Genomic DNA, 26,985 nt, shown 5'->3' with positions numbered 1-26,985 from the left:
ACAATAATTAAATGAAGTATTAATTTATACTTCAGTTATAACAATAAAGGTTATTTTTACATAATACTGTGATTTTGTTTCCTATTAACATTATCAATAGAAGGGTTTATTAAAGTTCTCCAATCAAATTGTCCATTTGGTACAAAATATGTATTGAGTAAAATGTATTTGTAAAATTTGAGTAAAGATTTTTAAAAGAACGCCACTCAAACAGAATCCATCGCTATAGAATACAACATATTTTTAGATCCATCTACTCAACTGTCTAATCAAGGATTTTATGTGGAAAATAATAACAAAATTTTAATCAATCACATTTATCATTTTTAAATTCACAAATACAAAACACTTCACGTCAACTTATGTGACAATTCTTGATCAAAGTACAATTAATTAGGTTTCTAAATAAATAAACAACTAAATATTTGTTACAATCCACCTATATACTGTATACAGTTTCAGATTATTTATCATCTTTTGTGACTATTTCAGATTAATTTATACAGGGTGTCCTGTAATTAAACAGCTAAACTCTGGAGATGGTTCTATGGGTCAATGGTGCAAAACAAAGAGAAAATTATGAATGACATTTTTTTTCAAAATCATTTCGTTAACTAATCCGCCATTTTGTATTTTGCCAAATTAATGAAATCAGCTGTTAGCCAGGAGGACCATTACGAGTCCAATAATGGTTTATAAAGATATTTATAGAGATGCACTGAGGATGCAATACTCCCTGGTGTGGATTAACGTCCGCACTAGTGAGTACTACGACTATCCGCAGTAATATCCTGATAATTAGACCAATTTGTTAATACCAAGGCAATAATGTGGTTCGGATTTCACTATTAAACTGTAAGTCCCTTAGTTGCCATTATCTGTTTGGGCTATTAATTAACAGCTTCTGTGTCTAAGGAATATGTTGGCCTTAGTCACCAACAAGACTACAAGATCGTGCCACTCCTCCTACACTCATCCTTCACTCATATTTGGGTTAAAATACGCACATAGTGGCGTCCCCATCTTAAATAATTGATAATAATAATCAAGGGAAAATGGGTCCAGTTACCAAATTTAAAAACAACTTCTTACGATTGAACCATTAACCTTTTGATTCATTCAGTATAGGTGGCTCAGAAAATCATTTAATTTCATTACTTACAATAATTTTATCATTCAGATTAAATGTCATAACAGGTCTGAAAAACATGTAAATTATTATGATTTCACAACTTATTTTACCCTAGTATGTAACCAAATATTTGAAGAAGGTAAATTAACTAAGTTTGCAAAAATAAAATGCTAATCGTTATATTTTAATAAAAAATATATATATTTTTAAAGATAGCGTAAAAACATAAGGGCTCATATTTCATGATTTAACCAAACATTACAAAAATGCCACTGGCATAGATACAAGAAAAAAAACTTAATCACTATAAAAATATTATTAAAAAAATATACAAATTATGTAATTTTACAAAATTCAGAAAATTATATTACAAGATTAATGGTAACTAATAGATTATAAGAACAAGTTGCTTAACACGTCCATTCTTGTGTTGTTTTAAAGCTTCTAAATAGTAATCAATTGGTACAGATGACTCACTCTCAATTTCAGACTTTCAACGGCCACCTTGCATAGCACTTGCAAACAGGTTTTGTTAATAGCCTTGTAAAACAAGTCACCAAGTGTTTGTCCAACTTTTTTGTTCAGATATTTTTGCTACACCCCTTTTGTAGAGTATTGGTGTTTACCATTTTTTCACACATATTTACAATGTATTTAGTAGTTTTGGTGTAAATATCTGGTAGTTTGAAAGTTTGGTAGTTTTTAAATGGGTCCAATATGAACATCAGATGTCCGAATGAAAGAGAGTCAACTGTACCTATGAGTTACAATAAAATCATGAGTTTAATCTCAATGTCACTCAATTTTCACAAACACTACATAGATCACAGTTTGAAACATGTGCAAGTTGAAGTTTATAGAGTCAGTAACGACTTACGATTATCGACTAGCGTGGCAGTGTTGGTTACTCCAGATCTCGTAGGTTGATCGTGGACTGTTCAAACTCCGAAGTTTGCTCTCTCGTAGAAGAGTCCAAGAGGAGTACTTGCAGTTCCCCCACGTTGCTCAACAGACCCCCACTCTCCTCCTGACTCGAGTATAAGTCACCTCCAGATAACTCGTCCTGCAGTTCACATTTAGTTTCATTCATCTCATACTACAGTTGACTCCCTCTTATCCAGACACCTTTTAACCTGGCATCGGTTTAACCGGACTACATTCAGCGGAAATGACATCTCTTTAATAGGACAATTGTAATCAGCACATTGGTTTAACCGGACTCTGTCGGCAGGAAGTGCGCGGTACTGAAAGGACTGTTCTCGTGGGAAAGATTTGAGACCAGTGATCACGTGTCTAAATACAACGCTCTCCTAAATTTAAGTCGAATATCATAGTACATCAGTAAACTGTCCGTTTAAAACAAGTTTTTGGGGACGTCTGTTAAACCGGAAACCCCGTTATCCGGACTGGCCTCGGTCCCGAGGAGTCCGGATAAGTGGGAGTCTACTGTATTAAAAATATGCGTGCAAGCAGTTTCATTTTCATTTTTCAATGTAAAAAGTTTAAAACACCTTAGTCTGTCTTGTGATTCCTTGGCTCGTGATTCAAGATCACAACATAGTGTGAAGGTGATTTTCACACCAAGACTAGCCTCAAAGTCAGAATGATTGACTGGGAAATACCAAAACAGAAAGTCAAGCTTTTTATCTTGCAATCCTAGAAAGAGCCTGGCAAGGTTACGCAAACGGAAATTCCAGATTTTGCCAGAGTCACAGGCGATGTTCCAGATTTTCCTCTGATCACAAAGAAACTATGATGACGGTGACTGTGGGGTATTTTTACAATGTTACTGCGTATTCCATGAACGCAGTTATTTACAATGTCTCAATTTTGCCTTACTACACAAAATGTTCACCATTCGTCACGATTGTAGGAAACGTTCACAATTTCCCCGTGATCTCATGAAACCTTTGCAATTTCACTGAGACCGCAAAGGAAGCTCCCGAGAGCACCACAACTACAAGAAATGTTTACAATTTCTTTGCGATCGCAGGAGACATAGGAAGTTTTTTAGGATAGGAAGCTTACATGAATGGGAGGTAGTCGACTCTGGCATAAGAAACACAAAACTTTACACACAACAGAATATTTCTCTATCAATTCCGGCTTTTTCAGACAATACAACTCTCCATAGTAAAGTATTGTGTATCACGTGCCAGGTTGATTTTTTCCATTCAGATAAGCCTAATACCAAATAAAAAAATTCCATAAACCAATGTTATAAAATCTTTACCCATAATCCTAGCAAAGGTGTCCAAACTGTTTTTTTGCTGCAAACTTGATAACAAAGAATTTCCAAAATACAATTTATATATTAAATCTAACAAAAAACCACTAAGTGGTAACACTTTCCCCGCCAAGTCAGCAATCCAAAAAAGTTAATAAATCATTACTTTTTCCGCCAAGAAAAACAATGTAATGTATGTAAGTTTGGCAACTTGGCGGCAGACTTTTGCTTGGTTTTTTTCATTTAAGTTACGTTCGTGGATAATTTCACAAATCAACTTCTCTAATTAATTAGTCCAACTAAGTATAATTAATGAAATATGGCACAAATAAGGTCAAATTTTGTAAAATAAGCTCTCACCTAGCAATGTACCAATGGGAGGGATACTTGCTCAATGAAACTAGTTTTATGGTATTTTTTAAAGGGATCTAGCAAAAGTCTGCCGCCAAGTTGCCAAACTTACATACATTACATTGTTTTTCTTGGCGGAAAAAGTAATGATTTATTAACTTTTTTGGATTGCTGACTTGGCGGGGAAAGTGTTACCACTTAGTGGTTTTTTGTTAGATTTTATTTATTTTTGTAGAAAATTAACAGTTAAAATAAAAATCCTCTTTTCTCTGATATATAGACCACGGCACAACTACATCTCATTTAATTTCAATAATATTGTTAATGTAGAACTAAATTCTACATTTTTGGTCTTATCTGCTTTAAACAGATTAAAAACTTTTTGACACACGTACCAAAATTACTATTTAACAAACCCACTGGGCTTAAACTCAGTTTCAAATTTCATCAATGCTCATCTTGAACAACATAAAATGTGTTGATGTTACATAAGTGTTCTAATAATTAAACCCGTTTATCTAAAGACTAGTGTAAATTGAGCCCTTATTAGAGATGTAAAAATGTAATCAAACTAATTAGGTTTGTTAGAAATAGCATAAGGCAAAACAAATATTGAATAACTCATTTGTCCTAAATTTACATATCACTTTTTAATTGCTTGTTTAACATATGTAGAGTGATTTTCCCGATCGTTTTATTTGTTTTAGTGTATCAAAACATAGAACAAACCTTAGTACTAGCGTACTAGTACTAAGTTTCAAGTTCCTAGGTTTCATATGTTTTGATAAGTAGTATTAAACTGTTAAAAATGACGAGCTGCTGTACCAGTGTACCATCGGTACACTGCATTTTTCAATGGAAAGTATCGGGGAATATCACTGCTCTAAGTAATTTTATATAGTAAGTAGTTCAAATCATTCAGTATACCTGAAAAAAATACTTTATAAAAGTATTAAAATAATTTTTCAGCTGTTCCTATTAGCCCAGGCAAATTAGACATATGCTCCCCAAAAAATCGTCTAAAGCTGGAAAGTGTTTTAATACCTTTTGGGGGTCCCAAATAATACTCCTGTGAGTTTGCGACGGATTCTGACGTCTGCTTAAGTTTTGGGAGTCGAAAAACTATGAAAATTTTGCACTTTTTTCAGTTTTTCGCTTATAACTCCTAAATAACGAATCCTAAGGAAAATGTTGTTCAAAGGTGTCTTTTAGTGCATTAAATTCCGCGTCGATTGATGTTAATTACGTCAAAATCGGCCGAGCCGTTTAGCCGCTGTAGCTTTTCAAAGTTGGGATATTTTCAATAACATGGCCAAAAGGTTGATTATTTGACCAGTTTTCGGCTTACAACTCCTAAACGACGCATGCTATACAAAAATGCACCTGTAGTTAGTTTGGAAAACACAAAATTCTGCGTATGATTTTTTTTTATTAATCAATAACGGCAATTGATTGTTACCTACTTTGTATGGTCGCCATTTCATTAAAAAAGTATTATAGTTAAAGTTGGGAAATTTTACTAAAATTGGTAACAACATACCCTGTCCTTAAATGGATTATGAATTATTAGATAGTGGTTTATTCAATGATGGTCATCCAGAGCTTTATCTAATAAGGTGTGATGAGAGTAAGACACCCTATGAAATTTTAGGTCTAATATTTTTGTCTGAGGTTCCCAAAATTCTAGGATTCATATCCCAACCACCCATTATACAGGGTGAGTTTTAATTGTTCCCCCCCAACTTTTTTCTACATTTTTTCGAATATCAATCCCAGACCACTTCCAAACATTGTTGAGTAGTAAGTACTTCATTTTGACAAGGTGGCCATTTCTGGCCGCCATCTTGGATCCGCCATATTGGATGCAAAATATTTTTTTCAAAAGTAAAGGTGGGGTTGTGACCCAATATTTCGAACTAGATTTTTACCCTGATTACAATGCCACAAACAGTTTTTAAAAACCTTGATTCATTCCAAAGTTATGGGGGCTTTTTAAAACTTTATTTTTACCCCATTTTAACATTGTGCATGTACAAACTAAGACCATAATCTCAAAAAGTGCTCAAAATGGGCCACAACACCCTCTTCACATTTAAAATAATTAATCACATTTCAAAATGGCAGATCCAAGATGGCGGCCGAAAAAAAATACATCAGTCATAACCAAGTGAAAATAGGTCGACAATGTCTGGTAGTGTATACTTATCTTTATCTAGCACTATTTTGAGATTATGGTCTTTAAATTGAGATTAAGGTTTTTAAAAACTGTTTGTGGCATTGTAATCACGGTAAAAATCTAGTTCGAAATATTGGGTCACAACCCCACCTTTACTTTTGAAAAAAATATTTTGCATCCAATATGGCGGATCCAAGATGGCGGCCAGAAATGACCACCTTGTCAAAATGAAGTACTTACTACTCAACAATGTTTGGAAGTGGTCTGGGATTGATATTCGAAAAAATGTAGAAAAAAGTTGGGGGGGAACAATTAAAACTCACCCTGTATAATGGGTGGTTGGGATATGAATCCTAGAATTTTGGGAACCTCAGACAAAAATATTAGACCTAAAATTTCATAGGGTGTCTTACTCTCATCACACCTTATTAGATAAAGCTCTGGATGACCATCATTGAATAAACCACTATCTAATAATTCATAATCCATTTAAGGACAGGGTATGTTGTTACCAATTTTAGTAAAATTTCCCAACTTTAACTATAATACTTTTTTAATGAAATGGCGACCATACAAAGTAGGTAACAATCAATTGCCGTTATTGATTAATAAAAAAAAATCATACGCAGAATTTTGTGTTTTCCAAACTAACTACAGGTGCATTTTTGTATAGCATGCGTCGTTTAGGAGTTGTAAGCCGAAAACTGGTCAAATAATCAACCTTTTGGCCATGTTATTGAAAATATCCCAACTTTGAAAAGCTACAGCGGCTAAACGGCTCGGCCGATTTTGACGTAATTAACATCAATCGACGCGGAATTTAATGCACTAAAAGACACCTTTGAACGACATTTTCCTTAGGATTCGTTATTTAGGAGTTATAAGCGAAAAACTGAAAAAAGTGCAAAATTTTCATAGTTTTTCGACTCCCAAAACTTAAGCAGACGTCAGAATCCGTCGCAAACTCACAGGAGTATTATTTGGGACCCCCAAAAGGTATTAAAACACTTTCCAGCTTTAGACGATTTTTTTTGGGCAGCACACCCTATTTTTGATCTAATTTGCCTGGACTATATGAATTTCTCTAACATTTAATTAATTAAGATTTAATCGCAGCTGGTCCTTCTTTTGTTTTGATTTTAATCCCATGTTATTTAAATGGGCCAAACTCGTACTTTGAGGGCTTGCCAAGGGTTTATGGGTCAACGCACCGACTTGAGACCCTCAAAAGGCACATCTACACGCTAAGGGCTTTCAAACAACATAAAAAACATTAAAATTGAGCCAGTGGTTTGGGCTGTAGGTCCGTCAACGTTTAAGGAGAAGAAGGAGAACACGGAAAATTTGTGAATTTTCAAACTAGTTTTTCTTGGCTCAAACACAACCGTTTTTTAAATTCTTTTTTTTAATTTTGTTGAGAATGATTGCCCCTATCCAGTAGATGAACAATTATTTTAATAGCTTTTGTTTCTTCAGAGCTATAGACGAGTAAAAAAGCCACTTTGTCACGTCATGTATATATACACTGCAGCAGCTGTGTACCGCTGGGGGACTTGGCGGGGCGGAACGCTGCCGCGTTCCTTAATCAAACTTATAAATTTATACCTGTAAGAGTAGACCCCGCTCCAGCAGACCTGATGACAACACCACATCCGAGGCGGAGTGTAGGCCTCTGCTGTGCTGCCCCGCCAATGAAGACATCTGCTTGTCCCTGAGCCCCGCCTTGTAAGGAATATCTGTGCGTGCTGAGCCAATATTCTGCGGACAGAAAAAATTTATATTTTTTTTATTGGATATGGTAATATTCAATGATAACTATGTGGATTACTTGAGTAGGCTATCCAAATAAAATCATTTTAGCTCGTGTAGTGGGTCTTGTAAATCAACATAGTATAATCAACTCAAGGAGGTCCATAAAATGATTCTCAGAATTTCTTAGGATGCGGAGAGGTTATAGACATCAGTAGCTATTTGATGTTCCGTAAATGGACCCACTTGTCCTTCAACATTTGGTTTTCAATGTAAAACCACTCATATCTGGACACTAATTTCTAAAACCTATAAAAAATGTATAATTTACAGAGTGTCCTAATATAAGTACCATAATAAGTAAACAGCTAACTCCAGGAAGTGGTTCTATGGGTCAAACGGAAAGTAAATAAAAGAAACGTCTCATAACACACTAAAACATATATTTACGCTTATACTGTTACTCACAAGACGGTAAATATACAAAAAAGATGGTTATTGATTTTGATTGGACATTCCAATCATCATCAGACCCAATAGGCAAATCATTTATTTTTTTTTTTTGTATATTTAGGCCTACCGTCTTGTGAGTAACAGTATAAGCATAAATATATGTTTTAAGTGTTATAAAACGTGTATTTTATTTACTTTCTGTAAATATAATAACACGTACAATGCTGACCAAGAAGTTATTTATTATGGGTCAAATAAAAAAGAAAGTTTTTTTTTACCTCTTTGTTAACAGGATATTCAACATTTAACATTTTGTACATCAGGCCAGTTATTTTTATCTTAACATTTTTCCAACTGTTCTTTATAAAACTTGGTATGTATGTTTAAGTACAAGATAAGTTACCTTTAAAAAAAATATTTTGCTCCAATCTATAAATTTCAAAATGGTGGCCACTTTAATTTTTATAATTGAAATTGCTCTAAAATGGCTGATTTTATGAAAATGTCAAAAATACTTTTAACACTATAATTTGAAATTTCTTATCCAGTTCCTATTCAGCCTAACGTATGAAACTTACATCGCTGCCTTAGTGAAGGGATTAAACACTTTAGCTTTCTCTTACCTCAGTTTCAGTGATGTTTAAAGGGTTTGATTCCTCCATAACTTGATTGTCACCATCCTCCATGTCATCAGTGAACACGACTTGGGTGGTGATATTGTTGGACGAGTTAGACTCGGAAAAGTCACCTGTGTAATAACATTACATTACTTAAAATAATTGTTGACTACCTTTAACCCTTTTCTAGTAAATGTTTTAGCCTTCTAATGTAATTTAGCTCGATTACCTCAGGCACATGTGAATAGTACGGTACAATTTGAATTTTTAGTAGACGTCTCATTACACTCGCAAAATAGTAAGTGGAAAGTTTGGCGATGTTAGTCTTGCAAAAATGAATGCCGTTGGAGCTTAGCTGGGTAAGCTAGCTGGCCTAGTTGTAGTGCGGCACAGTGGTCCCAGGTTCAAATCCCGTCAACCACCAATGGATTTTAAGGTGATAAGAGGGACCCCCACTAGATCTAGCCTAAAGTAATGTGGCCCAATTCTCGGCTAAAAAAGAGAGGGGGAAAATGCCCACCTTGCTCCATGACAGGTATGCATTGCACCAAATCTGACATTCCGACCAACAGTCCTTCCTGTGAGTTGAAACTGACCATTCCTGAACCTGAAACACAAGACATCACTTAACCATATTGACCTTCAGGATCCTTAGTATTTAGTATATTTTTTCGCTCTAGTTAACTAAACAAAAACAAAAAATATACTCATTCAACCAGATGTACTCGTCTTTTGGTAGTGAGTCAGGTTCAAAAGATCTTACAAACTAAAAATACAAGAACCCTACAAATTTTAGGGATTGATCATAGCAATTTAATCTAACTATTTGTACTCTATAAATGATCCCAATGACCTAGTTTTCAAAAATTGTAGAACCATCCATGGTGAAACGACGAGGGGGAGCGTGCTGGGCAAGAGGTAGAACGACTAAGTAGGAAGTAGCTCAACACGATGAACTTCTAAAAGGAATGTAGCTTATGGCTTAAAGAAATATAAAATTTTTAACCAATCGTACCTGAGGATGCACTATTTCCCGGGAGGCCGTCTAAAGCAATCAGGTTGTCATCTGAGAGCAACTGAATAGTGTCCTGCGAGTTTTCATTGTTGATTAAACCTGGAAGAAAATAACAACATAGTATTCTTGTATGTGATTATTGTAAAGCTATGGTGGTTAGCAGATTATAAATTGGAACGGCGCACATATTTGGGGACGAGTTGGTCTACGAGAGCGCTGGACTTCGGTCCTTGAGGTCCTGGGTTCAAATCCCGCCAAATCACCAATGGATTTTATATAAGTGATAATGTTGCAATGCCTAGGCCTAGCCTGAAGTCATGTGAAAAACAATCCCACCTGTGTAAAATGTATAGTGTATCATTTTCTTGGTCAGATCAACGATTAGCATCCGTATTTATCATAACGGGTAAAAATGAATCACAAAAATATCTAAAAAATGGACTGAAGCAAACAACTTTCGTAAAATACCTAAAGCAAATCATAGTTGGTCAATACTTGGAGGGCTGTGTTAGGCAAAACCAACAAATTCATAACTCCAATAGTGAATTTACTTTGGGAGTAAAAACAAGTACAACTGCTTTTAACACTGATAGAGGATTACAACAAGAACGTCAGAGTAGAAATATGAAACACAATCAACCAACACTTCCGCCAGTACTCGACATCCACCCTGCAACTGAGTCAACGGATCTACCTTCTCTAACTGAATCCTCCGAAAGTAAACAAGAATCTGAGTTGACTGTTCAATCATCTGGGGAAGAAAAAAGTGTTAATCAAAGTGATATGGGCAATATTGTGTTTTGTGAAGTGTCCCCTTACCCCACATTAAATATAAGTTCTAAAAATGTAACTAGTGAAATTAGCTTAGAAAATAGTGATATTGATTTTGAAAATGTTAACAATCAGACCTTTGCAAGCAATGTTTTAAACTCCCAAGTATGGCCAGGGTTACCTGTGAAGTAATTGAGCCTAATTCTAAAGCAACTAAGACTGTATTAACAAACATAAATAAGCAGTCTAGCATAACTGTCTTCCACCAAAACATACAATGTTTAGCTACTAGAATTGATTCATTAATTATTACTATTGAAGAACTAAAGCCGCAAATCATTATTTTAACGGAACATAAATTAAACCAAAATGAAATTATGACACTCAAAATACCTGGGTTTCAAGTGGCTACCTGGTTTGCTAGAACTGATTTTAGAGGAGGGGGCGTTTTAATACTGGTATCAACAAATATCAATTTCAAAAATGTATCATTTAATTCTTTGACATCACTTAATCAAGATAAAATATTTGAATCTTGTATAACTGAAATTAAAATTGGGAAAGAAAAATTTTTAGTTGTGGGTCTTTACAGAACCCCATCTGAAAATGCTGAAATCTATCTAGACAAATTAAATGAACTGTTGCGAATTTTAAATAAAATTAACCGTAACATTCTACTGGGGGGCGATTTTAATATTGATGTTTTGAAGGAAGACAAAAAGAAAAAAAGTTTTGTGAATATAATACAAATGCATGGTTTTCAATATACTATTAAAATACCAACTAGAGTTACTGAACATAATGAATCAGCTATTGATAATTTTATCACCAACATAGATGACAAATGTTTTAAAGTAGAAAGTTTAATCACAGCTTTGTCAGACCATGATGGACAACTCTTCAAAATTTTAAATTTAAAAAGTAAAAACAATATAAATTCTAAAATACATAAATTTGAAAGAAGATTTAAACCTGAAAACATTAAACTCTTCATTCATGATCTCTCCAAGGAGGATTGGACAAAGCTTTATAACTGTAATGTTGAAGACAAATTTACTTACTTCTATAACACACTTAAATATTATTTTGATTTACATTTTCCAAAAACTAAAATAGTCACGAGTAATGTAAATAACAGCTGGATCGATGATGAAATTATCAATGAGCACCGTCAATTAATTGCAGAGCACCAATTGTACAGGAATGATAGAAGTAACATTAAGTTAAAGAATTGTATTAAAGAACGTAAAAAAAGATATAGAAAAATTATAAAGCTTAAGAAAAAAAATCATTTTAACAATAAAATTAGGAACTCGACCAATGTTAACAAAACTGTTTGGCAGATTGTGAACTCTGAAACTAAAAGTAAAAAAGATAAGGTGCATAATAATGTTATACTAATGCAGAATGGTGCCGAAATAGAGGACCCATATGCTGTTTCAAATATATTAAATAATAATTTTGCTGATATGGTGGAACATCATGTTTTACCAAATCTGAATAAAACCCAAACTAGTTCTGAAAATTTTGCTTCAAACACTAAGTTTAAGTGCAAAACAATTGATGAACCAATTTTAATATCCATAATAGACCAATTAAAACCTAAATGGTCATCAGATTATAATGAAATTACGATTAGAATAATAAAAGAATCTAAATCTGTTTTATTAAAGCCACTTTTACACGTCATTAATACTTCACTTATAACAGGTGTTTATCCTGATAAGCTGAAAATTTCAAAAATTATCCCGGTATATAAAAAAGGAGACAAAAAAGATCCAAATAACTATCGACCATTGGCAATTCAACCAGCTCTTTCAAAATTATTTGAAAAATGCTTTCTTTTTCAGCTAGTGGATTATTTTGAAATTAATAACTTATTAGATAAAGAGCAGCATCGTTATAGAAAAAACAAATCCACCACTACAGCACTTATATCTTATATTGAAAATGTGTTGGAAAAGTTTGATGAGGACAACAAAGTAATTGGTGCCTTTTTGGATATGTCCAAGGCATTTGACAGCGTGCACCATTTAAAGTTACTAAATAAACTTAAAATGTATGGAATTGGTGGCAAAGAGTTAAGCTGGATTGAATCTTATCTGGAGGGACGCCAACAGTTTGTTAACATTGTTCATTTAAGTGGGAATAAAATGTACCATATTAAATCTGAGGTTAGGACAGTAAAATACTCAGTGCCACAAGGATCAGTGCTGGGCCCATTCTTGTTCTTGTGCTACTTGGGAGGGATGCCAAAACATTTATTTGAACATGTAGAAAATAATACTCTGTGCTTGTATGCAGATGACATAAGTATGTCGATTTATGATAAGAATATGGAGCTTCTTATAAATAAAACTCATGATTCACTCACAATAATTAAAGATTACTTGAATGAAAAAAATCTTTTACTAAATGAAAATAAAACAACGTTCATTGAGTTTGAATCTAAAAAATCTAGAAAAGAACTGTTTAACAATTTTGTTTATGAAACTAAATTTTTAGGCCTCACCTTAAATAGCACACTTAATTGGACCTCACATGTTGACAACTTATGTAATAAAATCAGCTCAAGTATTTTTGCTATTAGACGCTTATATCCATTATGCAACAGAGAAATCTTAAGAAAGGTTTACTTTGCTACTATTCACTCACATATTTCTTACGGTATAGAAATTTATGGAGGAACAAGTAAATTAAATTTAAACAAAATTTTACATTTACAAAAAGAAGCCATTAGGTGTATCTTTAATCTCGATATAAACGAATCCTGTAAAAATCATTTTAAAGAATTAGAGTTCTTTACCGTTTTCAGTCTCTATATTTATAAGACGATAATGTATGTTAAAAATCATGAATCAGAACTTCAAAGACAGAAAGACGTACATAATTATAACACTAGAAACAAACTAAACTTCATAACTAAAAAACATAAAAAAGAAAAATTTAAGGAGAGTCCTAATTATATTGGAATCAAATTCATGCATTCCCTCCCCAGCAGTATTAGAAACGAAAGTAGCGTAAATAAATTCAAAAATAAACTTAAGGGGTTTTTAATTTATAGCGAATTTTATAGTTTGGAAAGTTTTGAACACTGTAACAAAAAAACTGTATGACTAATCAAGTAGGGAAGTAGGTGAAATCATGTGAAGTAGTTTTAGGTTGATGACACATTCATGTACACTTGTTGTATGTATTGAATAAAGATTTATTGATTGATTGATTGATTGATTACAGTAAACACAAAACTAAAGAAACAATTTTTAGACCATACCAAAACCCTATGCCTGGCTAATTACGCTATTTTAAGTTCAAATCAATCGTTAAAACTCTCTTCCACAAGGATGTAATAAGTTATAGAATAATATAACTTAAATATGACTATGTCACAGTATATGCCGTGGTCAATAACTCATAGGCCTACGCACACTCTAGCAAGTTTACCTGTCAGTACATGGCAGTTCTGCATGTGTATGCGTTGATTTTCTATTGTGTTGAACAACATTTTGCAAGTGTCTATGGGGCATGGGAACGTTGTCACCGTTGTCTCGCTTATCTTGGCGTCTTGTACTCGGTGTTTCTTGAGGTGGGCGTACATTGTAGACTTGTTGGAAAACATCATCCCACAATCTGTACAAACACAACGGGTCAACTACCAAGATAGTTGGCAAGTATTGCAGGAAATAATGTAATATCACCGAATAAAATTATTTAGTCGTCAACCATAAGTGTGATATCCTACTAAGGTACGTAAACTGCTTTTTAAGCTGTTTAATTAAGCAGCTTAGTGATGGCAACTGCTTAGTTAAGTTGCTGCGAGATGAATATTCATTGTATCAAGGATTTCGTCAAAACACGGTTTGTTATATTGAGGATAGGTTTGCAGGAATTTCGCTAAGTCGAGGTTCAGAAACAGCATCGGTCAATATAGGTCAGAATTCTACCTCATTAAAACACATAGGCTACAATACTTAACAGTACAGTATTGACATTGTAAAGTAGAGCCTCGATTATCCGGGGTAAAACGGGGAGGGAGACCACGGATAGTGAAAAACCATGGTCAATCCAACATTGTGTAGAAAACATTTAACAAACTCATAAAAATACTGTAAAATGTAAACTAAATTTCCATTAATGTTGCAATTGAAATTTGTTATCAACAAAATACAATATTACACAATCATAATCATGATATTTCAAAGTCATTGACCTTAGTTCATTTTACAAACTGTAACGTTACATGAAGGCATTAAGGTTGGACTGTAAACAAACATATACCACACTCGCCACAAGAAAGTGCCGATTCAACTAGTGATTGTATGCTCAAACAAAGACATTATGTTTTTCCTTACACAGATAATTACTATTTTAAAGAATTTTGGATTGGAAGTGATTTCAAAAAAACAGTAGCAGACTTACCACGGATAGAACACAGGAACGATCTTTTAACAAAATGCTTCAGGCTATGATCCTTCAAGTGTTCAGAACGTAGAAATGACTTATTACAAACTTTACAAATGTGTTTTCTAGTCTGTGTGTGCTTTCGTTGGTGTCTTCGTAACTTGCTGGAGGTTGTGAAAGCCCATGGACAATTCTGCAATGTGACAAATGTCATTTTAGATGGATTAGAAGGTACTGAAATACTTTACAATACTTAGATAGGAGAAGGTATTTAAGTATACTTGTATTAATACCTTACATTGTTGCACCTCGAGGAAAATTGTTTTAAATCTATAACCGAACGCCTTACCTGTAGATATGGAGTGTTAGTAAAGAATCAATGATCATCAAACAATTTGTCTCTCCCACACTGCAAGATTAAAAACTCAAATCAAAGGTGTTCTAGTTCCAAAGAGACAAGGAAACCCCAAAATACAAGGAAAACTTAAAAGTACAAGAAATTTGTTGATTTTTGATAACATGTAATTCCATGCCAAATCATCCAATTTCACCATATGAATTGAATCCTAACCTGTCTCAGATTTGGCTGAAATTTTTGTGAAATATTCACCCACCGACACCAGTTCAAATCTCAAATTTTACATTTTTCTGACTTTTGGTTTTTGAGTTTTGAAAGTTTAAAAATAAAAAAGTGACTATTATTTACGATTGTTTAAAAATACTGTAACTCAAAAACCATACCAACTAAAGAGCTCAAACTTGCACCATTTTGTTTCTTTTAAAATTCCATTAAATTTGATATGCAGCATGACCTTGTTACACAAAATACCCTTTTTTTTAATTCCCATAAAAGGGTTTTCATACAAAGTTAAAAATTTTTTTTAAATAAACATTATATGCATTATCGGGACTAACTGACAGTATGAGTGCAAAACTTCAAGCTCACCTCCCAATTAATTTTAAAACAATTTGAACCACCATTAGACAAGCGAAAAATGAAAATGCTAATTTTTAGTCAATAACTCGAAAACTAAAAGAGAAAGAGATACAGGTTAAGTTAAGGCAAACCTTTTTTAGGATTATTTAAAAATTTACAGTTTGTTTGTGTGGCATGGAACAACCAAGACCGAGAGTTCATGATAGTTGATTCAAATATTTTCTGTTGAAATAAAACAAGTAAAAGAGCCAAATTGTGAAAAAAAACCCAAATACTTCTGACAAATTTGATAACACTCAGACACTGATGTAATCAGTGGGATTCACCCAGTAAACATTTTACTTACAAATTGAAGAGGTGAAAAATAAATTCAAAGACAACCTCATAGTTAACCATGCTGCCACCCACAACAAAGATTTCAACAGCTGCTTCAATACTACAGTCACTAAAGCCCTTCCCTAACTTGCATCTTATCAGGATTAAGAAGATGGTGACTTTTCCCACCAACGGGTAGCCAAATTCAGAGAACCACCCCGAACTAAACCTAAGATAATAATCACCAAAGCAGCAGGTTTTGTAAACATTTTCATGGGTATTTTCTAGCCCGCAAATGTTTTAGACATTACTTCAGACTAGTCCTGGAGAGTTGCAGCATTATTACATAGATAAAATCCATTGGTGATTGGCGGGATTTGAACCCAGGGCCTTAGGCACTGAAGCCCTAAGCCGAAGTATAATTCTAGTTTATAATTAATAGTGAGTAGTGAGCAAAAACTATGGCCTAGACTAAATTAGACTGAGTAGGTATTTTTATTCCTCACAGCCTACAAGAACATGAAAGATTCTACTACTGAAGGAGCTAGTATATCTCAAAATTCTGTGTGTTATGTGTTTGTGATTTTGCATCTATTTTTGTCTGCTGGTGAACCTATCTATACCTATCAATACCTATCTATTACAAAATCCTTAAATATCCTGGCCTAAAGCCATCTACCAAAACATACTTACAAATTGGTATGGGAGGCAGGTTTTTCAAGATAACCCACAAGCTACACCGACAACAATCTACAAACTCTCGTTCAATAAAAGAGCAATGTGTATTATTGACTTCAAGTTATTTGGTAAAATATTTACTTCCTTTCACTATGATTAGTACGATTGATCTCTAAATGTTTCAATCAGACAACATTGAGTTGGTAAATAATTCATATGACAATAAAACAATTTCGTTTATTGGATAACTATTTGTATTACACTTTCACTTGAGTTGTCCATTTTGATAGAGTAGACTATTAAATTAATTAAAGGAAAGGTATTGGGAATTTAAAAAGTATAAGTTAAATTTTATCAACATTGAACAAGAACTAGAAAATTTTATTGACTTTATACGTATATTTTATGGTTCACTATGAAAAAATATGAAAAAAATGGCGCTAGTACTATAAAAATTATATATTTTTTCATTGTAAATGTAAAAAAATTATGGAAGTCTTCCCTTCCTAAATATCCTTCTTCAGATTATTTTATTTTATTTTTATGCATTGTTAGGTTATGCAATTTAGGATTTAGAAACTGAATCAGGTCTGTACAAAGAAATAACCCCTCAATAAATCTTTTTCTCTCAGTTCTAACCTATTGAACTGTACAAAATTAAACCACATTTTTTTGGATAGCCGAGTTGTTTATTACCAATAAATTGAGATGGGGACCCCACCTAGGTGTGTATTTTAGCCCAAATATGAGTGAAGGATTCGAAAAAAGTGCAATGATCCGTATAGCTTTGTCACTAAGATCAGCTGTTTCATTAGCGAATCATTTATTTAAAGCCCAATGATTGGTTTCATGCCTTCAACAAGAGCTACTGACTTTTTTTTATTGAACTGATGACCTTTTGATTGACCACTAAGCTACCCAGCCAGTCAATCGTTATAGTGTTTGTCTTCAAATATAAAGATCGCTTGCTTGATTCCAAGCAAGATCGAATCCGACCCAGATAGATCTTATCAATTATTCATACCAACAAAATTCAACGCTAGCAACAACACTAGGGTTTGGGCAAAAATCTTTCCCTTAAAAAAACTTAAAATATGCAGTGACGTGAAAATAATTAAATAAGTGTGGCTTAGCTCACCTCAAAGTCGCAGACGTACGGTTTAAAGCCCAAGTGTGTGTTCATGTGTGCCTTTAGTCGACAAGGCTGCTCAAATCGTTTCTCACAATATGAGCATTTCAGTTCCTCCTCGGGATGCTGGTGAATACGTAGGTGGGAGTTGAGGGAGTTAATGGTGAAATACTTCTTGCCGCAACCCTCAATAGAACACCTACAACACAAATTACTCGGGTCATTAATTTCACGTCAAGTTTGACTTGATCATTTCAGATTAATGAGATTTGCATTAACACCCCTACCTGAATTGGGTATTTGACAGGAATCACAATGAACAACACACAAAGATGACTTTTAGATCAAATAAAATATTTACAGAGTAAAAGACACTAAAGTGAAAATTACTTTCTTTGAAAATAATCTGTAACAGATTTCTGTCTTTAATCAAAGTCTACTTTTATGTTTATTGCAAACATATTGGGAGGGATAAGTCTAGTAATTATTTTGTAAGTTAATAGGGGCCTTGTTGGATTACTAAGTATGTCCAATAACTTTGTTTGAATAGGGAAGCACCCAGACCTCAGTTAAAAGTAAAACATAATGTATGCCAAAAAATACTTATCCTAGAAATATTACCATAATAATCTCTTGGGTAAACCCAGATGGGTAAATATGAGGGTAAATAAGTACACTGGATTTGTTCTAAAAATAGCAAAAGGTCTGTACCGCTGCAGACAAGTAAGGTAGGACAGACGAAACATGCTTATGGGATGCGCTTTAAACTCTAGTAAGTTGTGCGTACGTGTCCGTACGCGCTAGGGTCGGTATAATTGTGTCAAGCAAGGAAGAGCCCTAGCAGCGAACAGGGCAGAAGTTCCTTTAGGGTACAGGGTCTCCGTCCAGTATGAGTGTAGTATGCGATGGCAAGGAGAAAAGGAGTGCAAGAAGAGTTAGAAGAAGTGACTAGTGCTAGACACCAGCGGCTAGTGCTAGACACCAGTGGCTAGTGCTAGACACCAGCTGCTAGTGCTAGACACCACTTAAGTTCACAATTGAATGTTTCCTCTGTCCCTCACTTCTCAGTTCTCTATGGGGCTATTTAGTTAGACGCATACTTAAATAAAATAAACATTTTCAATAGTATATCAAAGTTTCAAAATAAGATGTACAGTTAGACTTACACATAAGGAGCGTACTGGATGCCATGGTCCTTCAGATGTTTTTCGTAGCCGCGTCTCGTTTGGAACGCTCGGTCACATCCGTTTATTTGGCAGGTAACCATGATCGGTCGCTCGTGTAACTTCATGTGTGTATTAACGTTGTAGGCAGTCGTAAATCTCCTTCCGCACCCTCCTACAGGACACTGAATCCAAAGAAATGAACAATTAGTTTAATCTTGGATGAAAAAGAGCAACCTGGTCTAGTGGTAGATCACGGGACTTCAGTCTCCGGCGTTCAAATCCCGCCAACTAACTATGGATTCATCATAAAGATATGCCGCAACATGAGGGTTCCAAACAAGAGCCTAGCATCGTAGGATGGTGGGGGGAAAACTCATGTATGAAAGTTAACAATTTTATAAAAATATGTCCTTAATTTCTAAATAACAATAGAGGGTCTGAAAGATTCATACTCACTGATAAAACCATTAGTCTGTGCGTGTGGCTCAGACCCCCTTCCTACTGGATACAACCAGTATTATCCACCCCCCTCTCTTCCTGCGCCATAGTGCACAGACTAATGGTTCTAACTACAGACTGGTAGGCCTACATTTTCCCCTATTGTAACACTTTAATCTTTATTTTTAAGTTTCTCCTTGGTTAAGATTTATTACCATAATTTGCTTGGGATAAGATAGCATGTCATGTAGGCTACAACCTTGTGTTCAAAGATTCCTCCTTAATCCTAAATTTGTATTATTTTTTAAACTAGATGTCTCTGCGTACTGAAGTTTGGTTCGAGGAAGTCAACAAAAGATTTTACCTAAATCAAAAGCTACATATGTATCTTTGATAAAACTCTGATAGGATCATGTCGTTGTATGAACTTACTTGGAATTCTTTCTTCTTAGGCCCTCTTGAGTGGATCCCTTGATGCCTTTTCAAACGAAAATTTGTGTAAAATGCCCAAGTGCAGCCTGGATAGTTGCACTGAAAAAAAACAAGTCACTTATGATGAATCATTTTGTGAATTTTATGTCAACTTTTTTGTACACTGCCTAAAATTTTGTATGGTAAAATTACAAGGAGACTGGCATTTCCGTCTTCATAAGTCTGGAAGTGGTCTGGAAAAAGTTTGAACCAGTATTTTTTTAAAGGTATTTTAGAAACTAATTGGCTTCATCAAAGATAAGTTTTTATTCATCTTATTTATTTTATTTTATTTATTTTATTTATCAGGATATGTGGTGTGTTTGTTTGCACAGCTGGCAAGCCTGAAACAATGTTTTCAGCAACCTGGACAAAGAAGGTATTGAAGTCATCTGGTGTTCTATGAACCACAGGACTAGGTCTGGACTTTCTATGCTCATTTATTATCTCTGATGCTGCCTTGCATGTATTTGGTGAGTTTTTTATTCTCTCTACATTACTTGCCTTCTTTGTCTCTGCGACCTTTTTACCATAGTCTCTCTTAGATCTCTAAAAGGCAAAGAGAGACTATGGTAAAAAGGTCGCAGAGACAAAGAAGGCAAGTAATGTAGAGAGAATAAAAAACTCACCAAATACATGCAAGGCAGCATCAGAGATAATAAATGAGCATAGAAAGTCCAGACCTAGTCCTGTGGTTCATAGAACACCAGATGACTTCAATACCTTCTTTGTCCAGGTTGCTGAAAACATTGTTTCAGGCTTGCCAGCTGTGCAAACAAACACACCACATATCCGGATGGATAGAGATCCAACCTTAGAACTTTGTAGCTGGTCGGAGGTGAGTACTCAGGAAATTTTAAGTATTGTACACAATTTCAAAAATTCAAAAATTCCAGAAGCCAAGATGTTCATGGCATGTCCTGTGAGATCCTAAAAGCTATTGTGGATATACTAGTAGATCCAATCACTAAGCTAGTTAACGCTTGCCTCGCTAATGGAGTTTTTCCCGATTGCCTTAAAACAGCTAGAACAGTTCCTATCTTTAAGAAGGGTGACCCTACAAATTTGGCAAACTACCGGACTATATCAATCCTCCCTACCTTCTCTAAGATATTTGAAACTGTTATGAAAAGGCAACTTGTAGAATGGCTGGAGGCAAACACCCTTTTGAGCAACGCACAACATGGCTTCAGAAGAGGGCGCTCCACCACTTCGGCTCTAATCAACCTAGCGAACATAATCACAGACGCTTTTGAAAACAATGAGTCTGTTCACTTGAATCTGTGTGACCTCAGCAAAGCGTTTGACGTTGTGTCACATAGCATACTTTTGGACAAGCTGAGACTCTACGGTATTGGAGGGAGTGTTCTTGATACACTTTTGAGCTATCTGCAGGGGAGAGCACAGATCGTCTCATTGTATGGCGCATCTTCTAGTTTGAGGAGTGTTAAACATGGTGTCCCCCAAGGGTCTATTTTGGGCCCACTTCTCTTCACCATCATGATAAATGATCTGTGGTTAAATGGTCGAACACTTTTGTTTGCGGACGACACAACCCTTATATCCACAGGTCGAGACATAACTCAGCTTAAACTTGAGGCCGAACACCTGCTATCCCAGGCTAAGGACTGGTTTAATGCTAACCAGCTTAAAATCAATGAGGAGAAAACTCAATCTCTGATATGTAGCCTAAAAACTGTGGAGGAGGAAGAACCAGTAAAACTGCTCGGCTTTTGGATAGACTCCAAATGTAGCTGGAATTCCCATATTGAAAAGGTGTGTGTGAAGCTTTCCCGTGTGGTTTATCTTCTGAGAAAACTAAGATCAGAAATCACTCTACCTTATCTGATGACTGTTTATCATGCCCTCTTTCACAGTCATATTACATATGGCTTGGTCCTGTGGGGGCACTGTTCAGCTGCGCAACAGGTACTACTACTGCAAAAGATGGCACTTCGGGTGATCACATTTGCGGGATATTACGACCACTGTCGCCCGATTTTTGAAGAACGGCAGGTACTAACTGTGTTCAGCATGTGTACAACATCCTTGGTCTCCTGAAGGAAAAGGAAACTGACTTTGACAGAAGGAGTGACCAGCATACTTATGGGACACGGAATGCAGTGGACCTTGATATGCCCCGATGTCGTCTAAGCAGATCTCTTAAATGCTACCCACGGTACGCTATCAGGATTTTTAACACGCTTCCTAAAACTGTTAGAGACTTGAAGATTAAACCTTCAAAAAGACCCTCCTCAAAGCACTGGTGAAAAGGCCGTTGTACTCGTTGGCCGAGCTTGAAGAGCCACTCTTTCCATCCTGATTTTGACATATAACTAGACCTAATTAATCCAAATCGCCATGCCACAAATTTTGTAGTGTTTGTAAATATTAGTTTTGTATAAATTGTATATATTAAATAAATTGACGCAATCTATCCGATAATGTCGGTCAAAGATGAAGATATCAAGTATCAAGACATCAAGTATAGAGTATCAAGTAGGCCTAAGCCAACTTACCTTGAATGGCCGAATTTTATAATGTTGGAGAATGTGCACTTTCATCACTGGACCTTTCATGGTGGAGTAATTGCAATCGTCAATAGGACAATTCAAGGGGCCTTGGGAAAGTGCATCATAGTCCTCTAGAGTATTCAGATCCATGCCACACACTTTACTTATCAATTGTTCTACCTGAGCAGAATCTGGAACAGATTAAAATCCCAATCAGGCCTACTCAATGTAAATCAATAGCTGTCAATGTGTAACAACAAATATTGTACGTACACTAGGCCTATAGCAATTATATTTAAAGTGTTAAAGTGATGAGATCAAATCAAAGTAGGCCTAGGCCTTAAAATCAAATGGTATGAATCAGGTTTAATTTCACACAGGGTTCAACATGTAACTTAGCCTAATCATTATTTCATTTAAGAGTTTGAAACATTATTGTTAGGTTAACATAACAGCTAACTATGCAACAAATCTTTTCTTCTGACGGTTCATTGTAATTTTAAGTTGTTTATGATTTAGTGGCAGTTTGTTCCAGGCATAAATAATTACACATATGGATGCCTAATTATGTAATTTGCAAGTAAACTAAAATAACAAACATCTTTGAAAGTAAATTTCACACCGTAAGTTATTTTATAAATGTAGACAACGTTCTGAAACTACTGGTAACAAACGCCATTTGAGATAAGACGAATGCCCTTAAAAAACTGTTTTATGTGGCTTTGTACATTAAATGACTTGGGTAGTTGTATAACGCCACAATACGGAGTTATAGGCTAATGGAAATAACAATTTACGTTAGTTAGGAACCATTCTGTATGACATACATCTAGGCTACCGGTACTGAATTTGTAGGCTACATAAGGCATGACTTATCTTAAGTTTTTTACTAAGAGACTGATGGAATTTATTTGAAAAATCAATCGGACGGAAGAAGTCTATTCAGCAGATAACTTCAGATAGGTAACAAAAAACATAATTTAAAGGTGTAAAACGACATTGAATTACCGCAACAAACATAATGAAATGTTAAAAATTTGACCATTGTCAGTACCGTAGCTAAGGTTTGCAGTAAATTAAGGTTTCCATCCACGGTACCGTACCTCCCGTCGCAGCAACTAAGCTACCGTAGTTCAAATCTAAGACTAAGATTGTTTTCTTTACATTATAACCTGGCTTTACTTAACTTGGGCTATTTTAGCTGGTTCCATTGGAACCATCAGATTGTTTTCCGGTCCTGACAAAAGCCTAAAACGTTTTGATGGTTCAGAACTCAACTCATTCCATGATTCATGCTTTGCTCAAAATATGTCTAACTTATGCAGTGTAGGCCTAAGTTAGGCAAAATACAATATAGGTAGGTTTAACTTACTCTAAGATAACAGCATTTCATCTTAAGTTATTAAGTTATGTCTGCCTAGTCAAAGTTTATAGGCCTAATGGCTTACCATGTTCCGTGTTATACGTCTTGGATTGTTTGTCCTTCTTTTGTGATAACTTAACTTTAACCTTCATTTTTGAACTAGTTGCTTTCATGATGTCACTGGTTTTTCCTTTGAAAACGTTCTCACCATCTTCAGTTTTTATAATGATTTCAGTTGTATCATTACCCTTATTTGTCGATATTGCTACTAAAGCTAATGGATTCGAATTTTTGGTATTCAAAGTCTCTGAAGGCGGGGTTTCACAAATTTTTGTAGCTAGATCAGTAGGTAATTCAACACTTTTATTGGAGACACTGCTTTTTAATATGCTCCGAGAGTTCGAAGGCTTAATGGCCAGGGATTTGTTTTTCTTAGGCTTGGATGACTCCACTGGAACTGCAACATTGATGTTTGTTTCACCCATGTTAACATTGGATTTGTAGTGGTGTTGTTGTATCTTAGTGAGTTTTGTACCATAAAGTTGTCCTTTATCAATCACAGTAAACTTACTGGTTAGAGTAGTATCAACGGTTTTATTTACATCAGGTATAATATCTACACTAAGCCCCAGTGCTTGGCTTGCATTAGTAATGTCTGAATTAAAATTTGTTGGGCTTTTTAAAAATGAAATAGGTCTATTACCAGAAAGCAGAGAAATGTCCCCTTTACCAAGGATTTTGCCTTTCATCAAACAGTTTCTTGGAATCTTAATGAAAGGTAAACTTGTACTGATACACTTGACTTTGGTTCTCTCATTAGCTTTGTGTGTTGTATTTTCAGAGGATATGTGTTTGATCTTTAGTTTGAGTTCAGAGCCAAATGAAGTTGATTGTTTTTCACAAATTTTTGTAAGTGGTAGCTGGACATTTTGCGGTCTGGAAGACACATTCAGGTATACATCAGATACAATAGCTTTAGGTAATTCAAGATCACATTCAGATTTTGCCTGTGAGCTTAAAAGTGAAGGATTATTTTTGGCTATTAAGACCCCACTATCCGAATCTAAAACCAAGTCATCCCAACTGTTGATATAGGCACCATCTTCTATAATTGAATTGCTGTTTGAGACAAGAGGTGAAATTGTTCTTTCAGCTAGGCCTGCATTATTGCTTTCACTGATACCATCACTATTAAAACATAAATTATCAGTCCTGATGCTATCATAATCTAAATCGGTCCTATGTCCAAACCACTCCTCAACACTTCTCATAATAATAGATTCTCCAATTTGTTTACATGAGAAACTCGCTGGTTCCATATCACCCGTAACACTTTCAGTTGAATAACCCAAAAGAACCAAAGAACCATTATCGTTATCACTATTATTATCAACTATCATATTATCTTCACAGAATCCAACTTTGATTTCCCCGCTATTTTGTTCAGAATTGTTTAGAGCCCCTTCGAGAGACATTTGTTAACCAGAAATAAACGTAGGGGTCTACACAACTTTAAACCAGTCCGTATTAACCTCATTTCCATTCCAGCGGACCAGCAATACGAAATACGAAATATACGAAACGTCAAGTCAGGAAAAAAGCACAAAAGTCAACAGCTGAAACCCGCAAAACCCCTAATTCAGGCTAGGAAACAGTAGATGAATAATTTATGAAAACAAATTGGAGGGATAGTATTATAACTATTACTCTTTTGATTGTTATTGTTTTTATAATTGTCTAAACTTTAAAATAATGTTTGCAATCTGATCTCTGAGTGCTGTCAGCATATGACGAGAATAGCACACCTGTAGCCAGGCATAGTAGGCCACGCTCCTGTAGATAGCAATGAAATAGTCAAAGACATACGGTCTCCCGATATCAACCTTTCAACCTGGCAACCTCTTACACCAGAGGGCCTTGTCACCATGGTAGGCCATTTTAAGACCTCTCACAGCCCCGACATATATGGATTGACTACTGTCATCCTAAAGCACACTATAAACATTGTTGCCATACCTCTTTGCCAGGTCCTAAACTCCTGCCTAAGTGCTGGAATATTTCCTAGAATCCTAAGGATGTCTAGAACTGTCCCCATTTACAAAAAAGGTGATCCAGCAAGTGTACAGAGCTATATACCTTATACCAACTTTCGCTAAGGCCTTTGAAACTGCCATTAAATTCCAGCTAGTCTCTTATCTTGAACACAATAACCTGCTGTCCAATCTGCAACGCGGCTTCCGTAAAGACAGATCATCTGTCACTGCCGTCTCTGAGCTCATACATCGCGTTCAAATTAGCCTTTGAGGACACCAACACTGTTGCCTTGACATTATGTGACTTGGCAAGGCATTCGATTGCGTCTCACATGACATTCTCCTTGCCAAATTAAATAAATATGGGCTGTGCGGTGTAGTTTACGACACCTTTGTCACATATTTGGGGAACCAACAGCAGGTCGTCTCAATAGCCGGAGCTAAGTCCCGAGCTCTCAATGTTCCTCACGGGGTGCCTCAGGGATCGGTTGTGGGACCTGTCCTCTTTCTGATAGCCATAAACGACCTTGAACTAGGTGGCAATGCACTCAGGTTTGCTGATGACACTACCCTAATTTCTGTTGGTGACAATCCAGGAACAGCTTCAGAAAGAGCTGAAGTGATGCTTAGGGCAGCAAAAGATTGGTTTGAGACAAACAAATTAAAACTCAACCAAGACAAGACACAAAAAATCCTGTGTTCACTTCAGTCAAACTTGGCTCAGGACGTTGATAGGGTAAATCTACTGGGCTTTACGATAGACCCAAAGCTGAGTTGGAAAGATCATGTGGATAACACGTGGCAAAGAAATTATCAAGAGTAACACATCTTCTCAGGAAACTAACAAGACTAGTTGATAAAGCTTACCTAGTTGTGGTTTACCACGCGTTATTCCATAGTCACGTCACTTGGTCTTCAGCTATGGGGTCATGCATCCAATGTCTCCAGAATCCTTAAACTGCAGAAGAAAGCTCTGAGAATCATGACTGGCAGTGGGCGACAGGAACATTGCAAGCCTATTTTTGTTGACTTGGGCATACTTACCATACA

General features: G+C 35.3%; 1 protein-coding gene across 1 annotated transcript; it reads right to left on the bottom strand.

The window, feature by feature from the left end:
* Positions 1-345: 345 nt before the first annotated feature.
* Positions 346-25,381, bottom strand: LOC128996862 (protein suppressor of hairy wing-like). The gene is made up of 12 exons (XM_054422376.1): positions 23,988-25,381; positions 22,546-22,730; positions 19,988-20,086; positions 19,118-19,299; positions 17,961-18,150; positions 14,911-15,085; positions 13,936-14,121; positions 9,721-9,819; positions 9,226-9,312; positions 8,712-8,836; positions 7,492-7,644; positions 346-2,195 (listed from the first exon to the last, which is right to left on the bottom strand). Exons 1-12 carry the CDS (start codon positions 25,375-25,377, stop codon positions 2,037-2,039), a joined length of 3,030 nt encoding a protein of 1,009 aa, XP_054278351.1. The 5' UTR covers positions 25,378-25,381; the 3' UTR covers positions 346-2,036.
* Positions 25,382-26,985: the final 1,604 nt, after the last annotated feature.

This window comes from Macrosteles quadrilineatus, unplaced genomic scaffold (genome assembly GCF_028750875.1).
Source record: "Macrosteles quadrilineatus isolate MER2022 unplaced genomic scaffold, UCM_ALF_1.0 Scaffold_6__1_contigs__length_79288215, whole genome shotgun sequence".
Taxonomy (NCBI): Eukaryota; Metazoa; Arthropoda; class Insecta; order Hemiptera; family Cicadellidae; genus Macrosteles; species Macrosteles quadrilineatus.
Note: the sequence above shows the minus strand (reverse complement) of the source record. Positions and strands in the feature narration are given on the sequence as shown.